Genomic DNA, 16,829 nt, shown 5'->3' with positions numbered 1-16,829 from the left:
TGGATAAAGGGTAATATTGCCCGACTGCCCAAGGCTACCCTGTACTCTAATGCATTTATCCTTCTGATAAATCGCTTAAATACAGTGTCCATTACTAAACCCCTACCATTGCTTTAAATTAAATGAAGAAAATTAGAAAAGGCATGGAAAGTCTTCAGAGAATAGAATCATTCTCTAATATCCAAACAGTGAATCAATCAGTCTCAAAAAAGTATCAAATAGGTCTGACTGTCTTCAATCTAAATCAGCTTCCAGCTGCCAGTCTAAAAATGTCTTTGCCAGGATACTAAACACAGTGGTTGTGTCTCATACATTTTGTGTCTTTGAATGTCAAATATCATTCAATTTCAGAAATCTATTTGATAGTCTTAGAGAGAGGAGAAATAATTACCTTTACCATTTACAATAATCTTAAAACTCTTGGGCTTCCCTGGTGGCGCAGTGGTTGAGAATCTGCCTGCTAACGCAGGGGACACGGGTTCAAGCCCTGATCTGGGAGGATCCCACCTGCCGCGGAGCAACTAGGCCCGTGAGCCACAACTACTGAGCCTGCGCATCTGTAGCCTGTGCTCCGCAACAAGAGAGGCTGTGATAGTGAGAGGTCTGTACACCGCGATGAAGAGTGGCCCCAGCTTGCCACAACTAGAGAAAGCCCTCGCACAGAAATGAAGACCCAACGCAGGAAAAATAAATTAATTAATTAATAAACTCCTACCCCCAACATCTTAAAAAAACAAAAAACAAACAAATAAAAAACACCTCTTTCCCCTTTTTCAGTGGATATCTTCATTTATTTTTTTTTCCCTTAGACTAGGTAACATTCATTTGTCTTATTTGTGACCTAATAAATGAGTGTAGAAATCCAACATCCTTATTAAACTTTCCAGTGTAAACTTCTTGCAATAGTGGTATACATTAAATAAAACAATTAATTTATTAAATAGCTTCAGTTTTCTTTTTCAAGGTAACATATTTACTCTATGCTTTTACTTTAGCTGTAGTTAAATTTCACCTCTTCCGGAGAAAGAACAATCTGTCAACTCCTTTAAAAACATATCCTTTGTTTCCACAGCATTTTCAGTTTTCTAACTGACACTGTTTTTCATTGCAAAGTCAAACATTTCTGATAAGATTGCCATCCCAGGGAGAGTACATACTTAACAAGCTGAGAGTGACTCAAATATCATTTTTTACTTGCTTAAGTAGTTGAAAACTTAGTTAATATTTAATCATTCATCTGCTTTAATACAAAATCAAGTTTTTAAGCATTTTTTATTATTTCAATTCATCTGTGGCTGCACTTTGCTATTTACATAAATATGTAAATGTAGTATTTGTGTCAAATATCTTTTCGATCTGTAAAAGTGTATATCTAACTGAATATATTTCCCTAAAAGACCAGTAATATATATGAATACTCAGTCTTTACCTTACTGATTTCAATTTTTGCATCCAGAAACTTAGATGTTAAACTTGTTTTCCCAAATTAACTCTTAATTTTTAAAATTTACTTTATAAGTCAAGTTTTTAAATGATTTCTTATATGAATACTGATTTTGTCTATATACACCTCTGCTACACCTCTGCAATGGTTGGGTATTCCTTCTAATTAATGCTATGGTAGTAGCATAGGATTTCCTCAGACTTTGACTCAAAACATAATCTACTAAATGTTTTTACTTATTTTGTTTCAGACATATTGAGACAATGTTTCAAAAGCAAAACTTCTATCCTTAGAAATCTGGTTAAATGATTTTGTTTATAAATAATTTTTTAAATGATTAGAAATGCTTATTACATGAGAAATATTTAAAAATCAATCTATGTATTTGATTAATCATTAAGTAGAAAATAATTATAGATGTGCTAGATTAATAATACTGAAATACAAAATGAATAAAACGTTAAACTATGACAATTTGGCATGAGTTGAAATAGCTTACTTTACTGCTGGACATGAGTTTAAGATATGTTTCTTTGTTTTTGTTTTTGTTTTAAGATATGTTTTTAACTCTTGGCCATAATGAAGGAGACCAAGTTGAACCATATTAAAAATCCCAAAATTCAACATGGCAACCTTCTCTTTGTGGGTGATTCTAGATAACTTTACATTTGCTTCAGGTGTTTCTTTTATCTACATTTTATATCAGGAGATTTAATGAGGAAATTCAAGGACAATGTGCTCCTCTGGGTCAACTAGAGTCATTTAAAGTTTAGCTCATTCATCCTGGGTGACACCAGTGAGCTCTTAACATCATTACTGAAGAGACAGAAAATGTGTATTAAAAGCACATGATTAGCCTATTAGAATGCTGTGGAGTAAGAAGAAGGGAGGCACCTAATTTTTTAAAACAAATTTATTTTATATTTCCTGATGCACAGTTCAAATGGAATGAGCAATTTTAATTTTCTTTGCATGAAAATTTAACTAGGTGATATCATGCCTTTTGGGTACAGTTATGTAATTAAAATTTGCACCCAATTTTAAGAGTTCCAGTCATCAGCATATTATCAGAGGAATTTTTGTGAGTTGAGACAAACTGCTTGCAAAAAGACATACTAACTTTGTGAAGGGCAGCTAGAAAGATAAAACAAGTTAGGATTCAGGTTACTACCTGATTGAGGAAATTTGGTTATTGACAAAGAATCAGTGAAGTAAATTCCTTTATTGGTTCTCATAACAGATGCAAGAATAATTAGAGACTGACCCAGATTTGCTAATAGTAAACCTATTCAAAATACAATGGGAAGAACCAACAAAATACTGTCACACCTATTCTTACCTACAACATTTCTATAGTGGTCATCCGTCTGCCTTCAATTCTTACTCCCTTTCCTGCCCAATCACAGGTTTAGGTCAGAAAAGATTACGAAGAGCTGAAGAAAGGAGATAGGAAAAAGACTTCATATATTTTAGTCTACTTAAATATGCTTAAGTATATGTGGATCTGTCTTTCTCCCTTTCTCTCTCTGCACTCTGAGAAAACAATCTTTCTTCATCATTGGTGGACACTAATTAATAAACCTGAACTTTGAGTGACTATGACTCAGAGAGCTTCTCTAATCATTTTCAGTTAGCATATTTATTTGTGTGTTAAAAATAAATTTTCTTGAAATCTCTGTGTATTTATCTCCTGTTGCTGCTGTAGCAAATTACTATAAACTTAGTAGTTTAAAATATTTACTCCTTTATATTTCTGGAAGTCAGATATCTGAAATCTGTCCTACAGGGATCAAGCCAAGGTTTAGGAGGGCTCTGAGAGTGTAACCGACCAGGACCCTATGAGGCCTTCCCAGAATAGACCCCAACCCGTGTCCTCCACCTGCCTTTTGTCTGTAGAAAATCTTTAGTCAAAGAATAAATTTAATCAGGGAACTGAGATAACGCAGAAAGAAAGGAAAACAGTCAAGCAAGACAAAATAATAGTTTAGCCATTAAACAAAGTCAAGGACCTTTAGTTCTTCCTCAAGGACTATAGATAATATTCTGAGCCATGTCCTTTGACCTATTCTGCAGTTACTTAAACACTCACCAGGTGGAAGAAGTTAACTGTCTGCTGCCCACAAGCATGTAGACCCCAGACTGATTGGAACCAGAAGGTTGATGATGCCGACTCCCGATTACCTCACCACAAGCCAATCAGAGGAACGTCCACGAGCTGACCATGCCCTGCTCCTTGAACACTGTAAGACTCCTCACTACCCCCTCCAGGGTGGGGTACAGAGTTTTGAGGGCATTAGCCCACTGTGGCCCCCTTTGCCTGGCAAAGCAATAAAACTGCTGTTTTCTACTTCACCCAAAACTCTGTCTCTACATTTCTATTTGACACCGGTGAACAGAGGTCGAGTTTCAGCAAGAAGGGGAGACTCTGTTTCCATGACTTTTTCAGCCTCTAGTGGCCACCTGTATTCCTTGGCCTGTGGACTCTTCCTCCATCTTCAAAGAACATCACTCAAATTTCTGTGTCTGTCATCGCGTCACTTTCTCTGTCCCTTACTCCTTCTGTAGCTCTCTTATAAGAATCTTTGTGATTAAATCAGGCCCATCTGGATAATCTAGAATACTTTCCTCATATCAAGATCCTTGTCTCAATCACATCTTCAAAGTCTCTCTTTCCATATAAGATAACATTTGTAGGTTCTTGGGATTACACAAGGGCTTATTTGGGGTGCCATTATTCAGCCAACCATATGCTGGATTCCCAGAACTGTTTATGAAAGTTATGCCTTCGGCTTATTTAACATCTGCTTCTGATGCACCTGTTTACAGATATTATGGCACTAACTCCTGATCATGAGCATTTAGGGAGGAAAGTAACCATCCTAAAGTTCCAAAACATGATACGAATGAGATTCATGTAAACAACCGCACTTTAAAAAGTAGTTTCACCAGTTATTTCTCCTTAATTTTTAAGCGGTGACTTTTAAATTGTAAAGATGTCTTCAAGCATGATTTTTTTCTATTCGTTTTGCTGTTTCATTATTAATGAAGACATATTGACATCTTTAGTTTATCTGAGACATTTAAAGTATTTACATTTGTTTCTTTTAAATATGAGAATTTCAACCATTCACAGAAATTGCACTAATATAGATGAATTAAGCTGTCACTTCTCCTAAAGGTATTTTAATTTACTTTTTCACTTGATATAAAAATTCTGCTGAAAATAAACAAGAGAAGTGACAAAATATATGCTTATAATTTCTCCATTCTTGCTCTTATAAATGGATAAGGGTATGAAATAAATCAAGTCAAATTTTAAAAGTGTGAGAGAAGTTTTTGAATATATTCATCGCTTAAATTTTTTCCTACTATATAGTTAGTGTTAATTATTATAATTAATGAATAAAAAATGTGGAATTACAAAGTACTACTCATTGTAAACCAATTAATTTACAACTGCATGTAGATGTGACATGGACATAAACACTAATTCCTGAGTATTTCTATTTTTGTCCTAGAACTACTATTAAGACACCTGTAAATTTCCTGTACACAAAGTTCTTGACAAATAATAAAAGCTGTGTGGTAACTTTAATTTCTATTAATCCTTTTAAGTTGGAAACTTTTGTTGCTTTATTACTGCTTGCTGCCTAGGAAAGCAAAGTCAAGAGGACCCAGATAATACTATGGGAGTCTAATCATCAAAAAGTTTCTAACGCTTTCTGTAACTAACAACCTTAGGGCAATAAAACCATTTCAAAATTGCTTAAAGATGAAACCTAGGAAAGATTTTTTTCTTGTGCTCTTTGAAAAATTTCTTTCAAGTCAAAGCATATAGTTTTTATTTACTTATTTAAAATGACAGTGATTCAAATGATTAAAATATACTGAAGAACTAGAATAAAGAAGTAACTACACTGATGAAAAGTACTTTAAAACTAAAACCTAGTGTGAGGATGTTATTCTCTGTCAAAAACTGTTTTAGGCAGGAGCCAACTTCCCTGGCAAGAATCTGAACAAGAGCAGGAATAATTATACAATTAATGAAGGACACTCAGAAGCCATGGAAAAATCTGTCTAACCTCAAGATTATCATACTAAGTGAAGTAAGTCAGAAAAAGAAAAATACCATATGATATCATTTATATGTGGAATCTAAAATATGACACAAATGAACTTATCTATGAAACAGAAACAGATATAGAGAACAGACTTGTGGTTGCCAAGGGGAGGGGGTGGGGGAGGGTTGGATTGAGGTTTGGGGTTAGTGGATGCAAACTATTATATATAGAATGGATAAACAACAAGGTCCTACTGTATAGCACAGGGAACTATATCCAATATCCTATGATAAACCATAATGGAAAGGAATATATATATATATATATATATATATATATATATATATTCCTTTAAAATAGATATTTTAGATCTGATATTTCTTTGTTGCAGAGGACTCTCTTGTGCATTGTAGAATGCTTAGCAGCAAACCTGGCCTCTACACCAGACATCAGTAGAAGACACAACCACTATTTATGACAAGCAAAAATGTTCCTAGATATTGCTGAGTATCTCCTAGTGGGCAAAATTGCACTTGGTTCCTCTGGGAATCTCTTGTTTTTGCCCTTAACTACTCTTTTCCACAGATATCTGGATGTCTTGGTTCAAATGATGACAACTACTAATCCAGTCCCTAAACCTGAAGAGAGTATCTCTGAGGACTGATAAGGAATGAAAATATTGGTGTGTTCATCTGGTTGGAAGCTTGGAATGTGATTCTTGGGCCAATAGGAAATGGTGTCAGCTTTTCTGGTCATTTTGGAGTTTGTAGCAGATCACAGTGTGAATTTTAGATTTTGTCATGTTTTGTATGTGTGTTAACTCATTTTGAGTGTTCATATCATACTTGGCTTATCTAACACCTCTTTCTTTGATTAATTGACTTTTAAGATATTTTACATACAAATTATTGGGAGTTATTTTATTTATCACATAATTCTTCCCACCTTTCACCAAATGCATCTCTCTCCCAACCCCATGTTGGACTGGCTTTGACTACTGCATTATTAAGAGAAAGGTCTCCTGTTAGTTTATGGAATCTGGGCTTTTCCTTCATAGAAGAGACGTTTCAAGGTTCCCATCCACTCCATTTGGCCTGACTTGCCTTTGCTGAAGTTTTGCTGCCTTTTCTGGAAGAAGGTTAGTCATATGTAAAGAAATAAGATCTACCTTCATAGAGCTTACAGTTCAACTTACTCTAGTCTGACAGATAATAAAAGAGAGACGTGAAGAACTCTATTGTTATCTGGGAAGCTGGTTGGCAACAGCTATTAAGAAGCACCATAGAAAAAGGATGGGCCTGGAAATCTCCATGTATGGGCCTGGAAATCTTCAACATATTAGATTGGGCATCTAGGGAAGGACTCATTGAGGGTAAACATTTGAGAAAAGGCCTAACAGAATGGAGAATCCCACAAATCAGACATTTGGGTCAAAATATTCAGTTCAAAAGCCCTGAGGCAAGAGCACACCTGGGTTCTAGGAAATTCAAAGAGGCCACTATTGGTGTTTTAGAGGGAACTAGAAGAAATAGGATTAATTAAGCCTCTGGTTAAACACTTACCTAATCTAGGCCTGGAAAGTCTAACTATGTGAGCCTTCGAATTCATCTGTGTGTGTGTGTGTGTGTGTGTGTGTGTATGAGAGAGAGACAGACAGACAGACACAGACACAGGCAGGCAGAGAAGAGAGAGTCAGAGAGAGAGCCAGAGAGGGAGAGAGAAAGAGAGATTCGGTTTAGACTTTCTGTTGTTGAAACTAAATTTTAGAATTCTAAATTCGACAACACATGCAACTTGTACTCATATTGAATTCTATTTGGAGATTTACTTTTTTCAGTGTGAGTTTGCTTAACTCACGCTTGTGGAAACTAATTGTTAAAAAAAAGATTTAACTAGAGAGGGGAAATAGAAGAGATAAATAAAATAGATGGTGATGTTAAACTAAATGAGCTTTAAAATTTGTTTTTTGTTGGTTCACCAATGAAGCCTTATAAGGACTTACACAAAGATGAGATAAAACATAAACTGCATCCTTCTATCTGTATCCCTGAACCAGTTGTAAAAGAAGAGAAACAAAAGACTGTGTACAAAGCTCTTGGGGCATTTTCTTTAATGGTATAACAAGCAACAACCAACAATTCTGTCATAACATCAGGAAGCTATAAAGTATTTGGATAGACACAAACCAGAAATTGTGGTTCTAACTATGCGTATTAACTGTTAAAAATAAAATAAAATTTACTAGTAAATCACTGAAAGTCTAAGGAAAAGAAATTCTGAGTCATTGCTCTGAGGCAGTGTAAATAGTATATAATTGCATAGTGTCTATATTTTTACTTTATGATGTGCATAATACCAATCAGATTTTTTAATTTAGTGGCTGTTATTTATTCATTTTTATAAACATGAAAATTACAGTAAGTTTTTTTGCTATGAACTCAATGTTTTCAATGATTTATTCATACATAGTGATTATTAGAAATCTGACTATCAATTGTAAAGTAACAATTGTTTTATCATGAGGGCATTTACATTATTAATATTGAGAATGTAATTGACATTGTGAAAGTTCTTGATTAGAAATTCTTCATTACAATTTCAATGAGAAAGTTTACCATCTTTATGCCACTTCAATTAGAAAGAAATTGAATTGAAAATAGAGACACTTAACCCATGATGAAGAGCATGGCTTAGAATGAATAAGGTTCTGACCTATGGGCTCTTTTACCCCTAATATTGTCCAGCCTGTTGCATTTAATATAAACTTCCTAATCTTAAAGTCATTACAGGATATGCCTTATTCTTCATATTACTTCAATTAAATGAGTAATCAAAAGACATAATTTTCTGATTACAATTTTAGTCTAATCTCATTAATTAGAGTAAACCACTGTCAAATTATTGGTTTATTTCATTTTAGCCTATATACACATCTGTATAATACAAATATCATCCAGACTCCACTGGCCATCAAAACTCCGATCAATCTTGGTCTTCCCTTACATCCGGGATTAACTCGGAGCCTCTCTGTGAATCCTCAAACCCTATTCTCCACAGTTCTCTCTGGTTCCCTGTTTCTCTGTCTCCATGTGTATTAATTTGTCCCTGGACCTCGCAGGTCACAGACCTCAGAAACTTCATGTTTCCATAAAAGTAATTCAAATATACCAGGGAAATCTCATGTTTATTAAAATTTATAAAGTCCTAAATGATTATGGAGATGGAAAACATCAGATGCTACATCATCTTGTACCATCTGACTCACTCCTTCCCCTGAATGTTATTCTGCCTGATATACAACCTCTTCAGATGTCTGAGCACTCTGGGAGGATGACTGCGGTAGGAAGAGAACTGCCATGACTGTTGACCTTTCCCACAACCCAGAAAGTTCATAAACAACATCTTATTTTGTTATGAGCAGCAGTTAATATTATATATATATATATATATATATATATATATATATATCTAACTAAATTATAGTTAGACTAATACAGCCAATTTTTACTAAACATTCTGATTTGAGTATTTTCCAAAAATCATGATACACTTCAAAAGTATAGACTAAATTGGATGTATGTTCTATTATATGGGTACATTATAATGTTTAGCTATTTTTTGCTTAATTTGATTAATTTGATTCTAAAATAAGTAACAATATAGTGAATATTTCCTACATGTTTGATGTAATCTTGTTTTCTTCAGGTATTTCTAGATTTTGAATGATTATGGATTGAAAACCTTGGGTACATTCTACTAAATTGCCATGCATTGGGTTGATATCAAGTCCTATTTTCCCTGTATACATGTGAGAACGCTGTCTCATTCTTCCATGTGGTATGGAAAGGACACCAAGGATCCCGAAAAAAAGTCTTTTGACTTTTCTTGGACTTGGAGAGAGAAAGCAGGGCTAGGGGTGGAGAAGTAATAAGTTGGTGTGCAGAAGAACTCTCAGCCAAGGCCCCTCCATGAGGAGGTCTCCCTGGAGGCTCCTGGGACTGTCCCAGCTGAGGCCCTCGCACCACACAAAGAAACGGGCTTGGACTGGGAATAAAATGCATGTGAGCCGGGCTGAGGGGGGTTGGGGTGTGGCTGAGTGTCAACTGCAACTCTTTCCAGGCACCTGTGGAGCACTGGCTGGGCACCCAGTCCAATGTGGGCCACTTCCCCCACGAGGCCTGCCCGGGCAATGCCTCCTAATTGTCTAGGGTTGAGGGTGAAAGGTGGCACATAAGATTTTGGCCTAGAGCTAGACTCTGCATGTCTCCTTAAAGTCCATCAATATTCCCCTACATATTTTTCATACATATGTTAATATATATACACAAGATATTTTTAAGTATATACAGCATTATAATTTTTGTATTTTCTTCATGAATTGAAATTATGCTATTAAAAATCATCATAAATTTCTTATTTTATGCCTTAAAGTCTAGTTTACATTAAATTAATATAAGCATCACCAATTTCTTTTACTGATATTACACTGATATATCTTTTCCCATCATTTTATTTCAGTAAAGACATTATATTTCGATTGTCTCATGTAAACAATAAACATCTAGATTATATTTATTTTTAATGAAAATTCAGTTTGATAATCTTGGCGTATGGTTGCCATTTTTCTATGTTTTGATGAGCAGAAGCTTTAAGCTTGTCCAATCAATTGCTTTTGTGTTTTTTGCTCAGTGAAAGGCCATGAGGAGTAGCCTTTGTTTTCTGCTTGTTTTTTTTCCCTCGAAGCTTAATTATTTTATCATTTATTCTTAGACAAACTCAATGGTTAATTTTATATTTTTTAATTTATAAATTTTTAATAAATGGTCATGAGATATGTATATCAAACCCTCTTCTATTTTTTCTGTCTTTATATTTTATTTCATTTTCTTACTTTTTTAGACTGGTAAGGAAAAGAAGGAAAAAAAATCTGAGTTGTCTAGTCCTATGTCAAATTAATTAAGCTTATAATCACAAACTCTCCCCCTAAGAAAACTCCCAGGCCAGATGCTTCAGTGGTGACATCCATCAAATATTTGAATAAGAAATAGTTCATTATACACAAAATGTTACAAGTAATAGAGGGGGAGGGAACAAATCTTCACAGTTTTTTTTTTTTTTTCGGTACGCGGGCCTCTCACTGTTGTGGCATTCCCCGTTGCGGAGCACAGGCTCCAGATGCGCAGGCTCAGTGGCCATGGCTCACGGGCCCAGCCGCTCTGCAGCATGTGGGATCTTCCCGGACCGGGGCAGGAACCCGTGTCCCCTGCATCAGCAGGTGGACTCTCAACCACTGTCCCACCAGGGAAGCCCTCCACTCATTTCTATGAGGCTACATTAACCCTGATGCTAAAATCTGATAAAGACACTATGAGAAAATAAAAGTACAGTCTTATTATTTTAATAGTTATATATTATTATACTATTTATTATTTAAAATTTAAGCATTCTTTATTAATATATGAATACAAGTATTTTAGTAATAAGTTGAATACAGAAATAAATAAAATGTCTCAAGGCCAAGAAAAAGTTTTCTTAAAGATGCAATATTTACTCAGAATTCTAAATCAGTTACTATATTTCACCATATTAACACACTACAAAAGAAAAATGATATGATCTTCTAACTACATTCAGACATTCCGAATAAGCAATTGACAAACCTCACCAACCATTCATGATACAGACTCAGTAAATTAGGAATCAAAGGGAACGTCTTCAATCTGATAGAGGTTATCTCCAAATATCTAAGGGTACAAGTGAAAGTCTGATTGCTTTCCCCCTAAAATTGGCAAATGTATGCACAGTTCTCTTCACCTGTTATTAGAAATTCTTATCAATATTATAAAATATGTAAAAGAAATAAAATATAAAGATAGGAAAAATAGCTGTAAGGGGTTTGATATACATATCTCATGGCTGTTCATTAAAAATCTATAAGTTACAAGAAAATAGAACTAACCAGGCCAATAGCATTCCTTTCTTGCTAATATTTTATCTAATGGAAGTCATTAAACTTAAATTAGAATTACCAACAAAAAAAAAAAAGAAAGAAAGCAGAGTCTGCAAGGTGATGAAAAGTTCAGTTAAATTTCTTAAAAGAAAAATTCAAATTGGAGTTAGAGTCAATAACATACAGGTAATTGTTGAGGCGCTATCAAAGGTTAGACCGCCCAGGGAAAATCGGCAGTGGAGGAAGAAAAACATAAACATATATGTCAAAGATAAATACTCAGAGACTATCCTGAAACAAAACAGGAACCAAAACCAAAACATAAACAGGATAATATAAAATAAATTAAAACCAAAATGGGAGAGGCATTTCAACTAGACATTTTGCTACTCAGGAAAGGGTAGGTACATTGTAAAGGAAGAAGAAATGGTAATACATCCCTTATATTGAACATAGATATGTGTAGTGTTTGCAAGTATGAGTTCTGGAGTCGGAGTACTTTCCAATATGCCTCATCCCCATCGACATATGTGAACTTGAGGTCATATTCAAAAGCTCAGTAGACATTTTATTTTTCTATAAAATGCAATGAGATTTATGTGAAGATCAAATGAGGTAATAACCATTATGATACACTATAATGCCAAATGTATTATAGGTGCTAAAGGTTATGTTCTTATACTATGTATTCTTGTACAGTAACATTATTATATTTTAGGATGTTTGCAAAAGTACACATATATATTTTTCCATGGTCCATTCCATAAGCTGGATTCACATTTTTTCAACATATTTTATTAAAATATTTTATAACCCAGAAAAGTAGAGAAAATAATAAAATGAACAGCATGATCTTACCATCCTTATTTGCTAAAAGTTAATTAAAAAAAATAAAGCATTACAGATATGTTGGAAGTCCCATCTGCCCCATTTCACTCCCTAACCTATATCCCTATAAGTGTCTTTCTAGTAAAGCCAGTGTGTGTAAATAACCCTCATGTAAATGTTTACTCTTCTGCTATAGACTATGCAATCATAGTAAATATGGATTTGCTTGTATTTCAAAATTTTAATTAATCATTATCATAATTTACATATATAATTTTTCAATAATATTTTAAAATTCAACATTATACTTTGATATTTATAAATATTAATACATATTCACTATTTTAATCATTCTTTATAATCTCATGGTATGACTGTGCCAGGATAAATTGATTCATTTTCCTATCCATAGGCCTTAGGTTGATTCAGATTTGGAGTGAAAATTTTTGTACACATCTCTTTCAGTACAAACGTAATTATTTACCCAATAGACCTACCTAAAAATGGAACTTCTGAGTTGTAGGATATGCCTTACCATGTGTAACATACACACTCTGTTTTTGTAAAGTCATTTCGAAAACTATCCCCACAAATAATATATTTTATGCCCTAATAACTACCAGACAAATTGTATTTCCCACCTGGCTCAAGAGCTGAAGGCATTAGTAACTATGGTTTTATATATACAGACACATATAACCAGTACTCAATTAGTTATATACTTATTTTATAATAAATACACTGACTAGAACACTTAATAATGCCCTCCCAACATAATTCTTACAAGTTAAAAACCTCTAGTACTAAACCTTATATAACTCATATTTAAATATACAGAAAATGATATATTTATCTGGCTTATATTAATAAAAGCATTTGAAATAGGGACTGACAAAAGCTGTTGCATTTTGAGGTGCTAAGTTACTTTGCCACAAACTAAATTACTTACTCTGAATCTTCCGATTACATTGAAACACCATCCTTCATTCAGACAGTTGATGGTGAAAAGTCTGTAGCGGTCAATTACTTTCTCACAGTTTTTTCCAGTAAATCCTGGAATACAACTGTAAATGCATCACTGTAAGTAAAAAAACTTGCAATTTAAATATTTTCACAGAAGTCTATTAACAGGCTGTCCAAAATAATAATGCTTTGTTTAAATTACATACAACATTTATTATCACATTATGTTTTCAATCATTGATTTTGTCCATGCATACTTGTGTTCCTTTTGTTTGTTTGTTTGTTTGTTTGCATTCAGCCTGGGATCAGTTTATTTTATTTATTTATTTTTACATCTTTATTGGAGTATAATTGCTTTACAATGATGTGTTAGTTTCTGCTTTATAACAGTGAATTAGTTATATGTATACATATGTTCCCATATTTCTTCTCTCTTGTGTCTCCCTCCCTCCCACCCTCCCTATCCCACCCCTCTAGGTGGTCACAAAGCACCGAGCTGATCTCCCTGTGCTATGGGGCTGCTTCCCACTAGCTATCTATTTTACGTTTGGTAGTGTACATATGTACATTCCACTCTCTCGCTTTGTCACAGCTTACACTTCCCCCTCCCCATATCCTCAAGTCCATTCTCTAGTAGGTCTGTGACTTTATTCCTGTCTTACCCCTAGGTTCTTCATGACATTGTTTTTCTTAGATTCCATATATATGTGTTAGCATACGGTATTTGTCTTTCTCTTTCTGACTTACTTCACTCTGTATGACAGACTCTAGGTCCATCCACCTCATTACAAATAGCTCAATTTCGTTTCTTTTTATGGCTGAGTAATATTCCATTGTATATATGTGCCACATCTTCTTTATCCATTCTTCTGATGATGGACAGTTAGGTTGTTTCCATCTCTGGGCTATTGTAAATAGAGCTGCAATGAACATTTTGGTACATGACTCTTTTTGAACTTTGGTTTTCTCAGGGTATATGCCCAGTAGTGGGATTTCTGGGTCATATGGTAGTTCTATTTGTAGTTTATTAAGGAACCTCCATACCACTATGGAGAACAGTATGGACATACTTGTGTTCTTTACAAAGTAGAAGTTTTATTTGTTTAGAGGGAATGTGAATAAACTACATCTTCATTGAATGGTCTTAATATTACCTTTTGGAGATGTAAGAGTAAAATCATCTTTGGCCTAAATGGATATTTAACAATAAAATATAGGTTTTAGAAAACTATTGGAATAAATGAAAGTATTATTAAAATGTGAAGAAAAAATGGCAAGTGAGGTTTCTAATGTCTAGTAGAGCCATTCTATACTGATGATATGCTCTCAGGAGTTAACAACGACACAGGAATTTTAGACATATTGTAAAGAATTACAGTGGACAGTGTATGGTCATAGCTGGGCCAAATATAAGGTTTTGTTTGTTTCTTTGTTAGTTGTTATAGTTACCTTTTTTATAAAGCAATCAGGCTTTTTGAGTGTAATCTAAGTGCCTGATATCAAGCTTTGGATTGCCATAGCATCCATTGTCACACATCCACCTGGAATAAACATATTGCCAGCTGTGTGATGCCTACTCGGGCCTAGACAAGAAGCCTGGCCTCACGTACCCTGGAGCTCCCTTTTTAGAGACCCCTGAGTGACCCAGGTAACTGGCCTCTTGAGTGACCCCACCTTCACACCTTACCCTTCCTGTTCCCTGATTCTCACTGTTAGGGTTTAAATTCACCAGTAACGAGTGACCCCACCCTCAACCCCAGTAAGGCAGAGAGCCCCAGGCTCTCCTCTCTCTCTCTCTGTGTCTTTCTCTCTTCCCCCCTTGTCACAGGGCTGTCGGTGCTGATGCCCTTTACCCTCCATGCCCTGTGAGTATTATCAGGACTTTTCTTAAGTTCCCTGATGGTTGCTGCTGAGGTGCATCTTGCAGTCATAATAAGACCCACAAGAGCCACCCTAGCCAGAACATTGGTTCTCTTTGGGGAAATGTCCTTGGGGGCTGCCACAGGTAGTGCAGACCAGGTGAGGGCCCCGGGCATTCCTAGCCAATGGCATCACTATCTAAAGACTGAGACAGACAGGAAATCAATCTGGATTCCAGTCCACTGCAGTGCATTAGCTGCAATCAATAAGGTGCTAAAGAACACACAGTGGTGTTCAGGCTTTCTTTGCCTTCACTCTCATTAATTCATGAGAAATATTCCAGTCTTTTAACTCACATTTAGTAAACTTCTGCTATCAAGTGAATTGGGCATCAAATCAAATGATAATATGTCTCTCTAAAGTACACACTAGAGAATTATGACCAAAAATTATACTTGTTAAAATGAAGTTGTTACAAGCTGAGTTAATAATAAAATGAATTGTACCATACAGTCATTATTTTAAATTTATTAAGTACACTGTATAATTTCATAAAAGAACCCAAGGCCACATTGACACAGTCCAATGAAAATAGCATCAGTAAAACACTTCAGTAATTCACCTTTCCTGCTGTTTGAGGCTCAGCTTTGCAAACTCACCTTGAGAATTAAATCATACCTTCATCCATCAGGAATAACCATGCATTTTTTTTAAGATCTACAATGTGCCAGCCACTAGGTTAATTATTTTCACAAATGTATTATTTTCTAATTCAATTTTCATAATTCTTGTGTGATATTAATTATTACCACTATGATATAAATGAGGAAATATATTCAAAAAAGTTAAGTCAGTTGCTTTGGTCATATGACTAGTTTTAGAGCTGTTATTAAAGTATGATTTAAATTTAAATGTATTGTACTCTTCTACTCCACTGATGAAACCTGTGAAGCTATGCTTACCTTGCTTCTTTTATCCTGAGGAACTAACCAGAGATCCAGAAATCATTCCAAATACCACTTAGTTATGAAAGGTATCTTGTTCACTTTTCCTAATTAGGATGTGGATGGCAGAAAGAGGGAAGCAACAAAATATCCTAAAATTGTGATGAGTTATGGCTATCATGTTTTAATTTTCCTTTTAAGTGGGAATGAATTAAATTGGACAAGACTAGCTATCAATATACTCACTTGTATTTGTATTATTCTGGAGTATGGTTTTAAAAGATGAGAGCCAGGGCTATGAATTAAATGAAGAACTAATATTCAGTCATTAATGAGACCAGGTTGACAGACTGCTAGATGAAGATTAGGCAACAGAATCTCTGAGAAAGATGTTTCTAAACAATCCAGGGCTTATTGATCATGAAAAATTGGTCCAAAATGTTAACACTATCATTACAAACCAAGAAGGAAGCCCCAAAACACCATATGTGACCCTTGACCCAGGGAAGTTTACCCCAAAGGCAGAGGAAACCTGTTGAGTTTCAGGTAATCAACCATCATGTGCCTCCACTACCCCCACCCCTCCCACCCCCATGGCTTGAAATCTAAGAGAAACTCCAGAATCTCATTCACAAGGAAAATGACATCCTCATAACTCAGCCTGAAGTCAAGGAAATAAAACACTTAAATAACATTCTTAAATACATGATACGATGATCAGAGAGTGCAAACATTTAAGTCAAGGTTTGTAGGGTGTGCAGTTACAGTTCACGATGAAT

General features: G+C 34.8%; 1 protein-coding gene across 1 annotated transcript in view; it reads right to left on the bottom strand.

Annotated features, from left to right (window-relative positions):
* EYS (eyes shut homolog) overlaps positions 1 to 16,829 on the bottom strand; it is a 1,660,061-nt gene that overhangs the window by 1,537,966 nt on the left and 105,266 nt on the right. The window contains 1 exon segment of the mRNA XM_065888819.1: positions 13,233 to 13,347. Within this exon segment, the coding sequence (XP_065744891.1) occupies positions 13,233 to 13,347 (115 nt within the window).

The sequence above is a fragment of the Phocoena phocoena genome, chromosome 12 (genome assembly GCF_963924675.1).
Source record: "Phocoena phocoena chromosome 12, mPhoPho1.1, whole genome shotgun sequence".
Lineage (NCBI taxonomy): Eukaryota > Metazoa > Chordata > Mammalia > Artiodactyla > Phocoenidae > Phocoena > Phocoena phocoena.
This window is presented reverse-complemented; position numbering and strand designations above follow the sequence as displayed.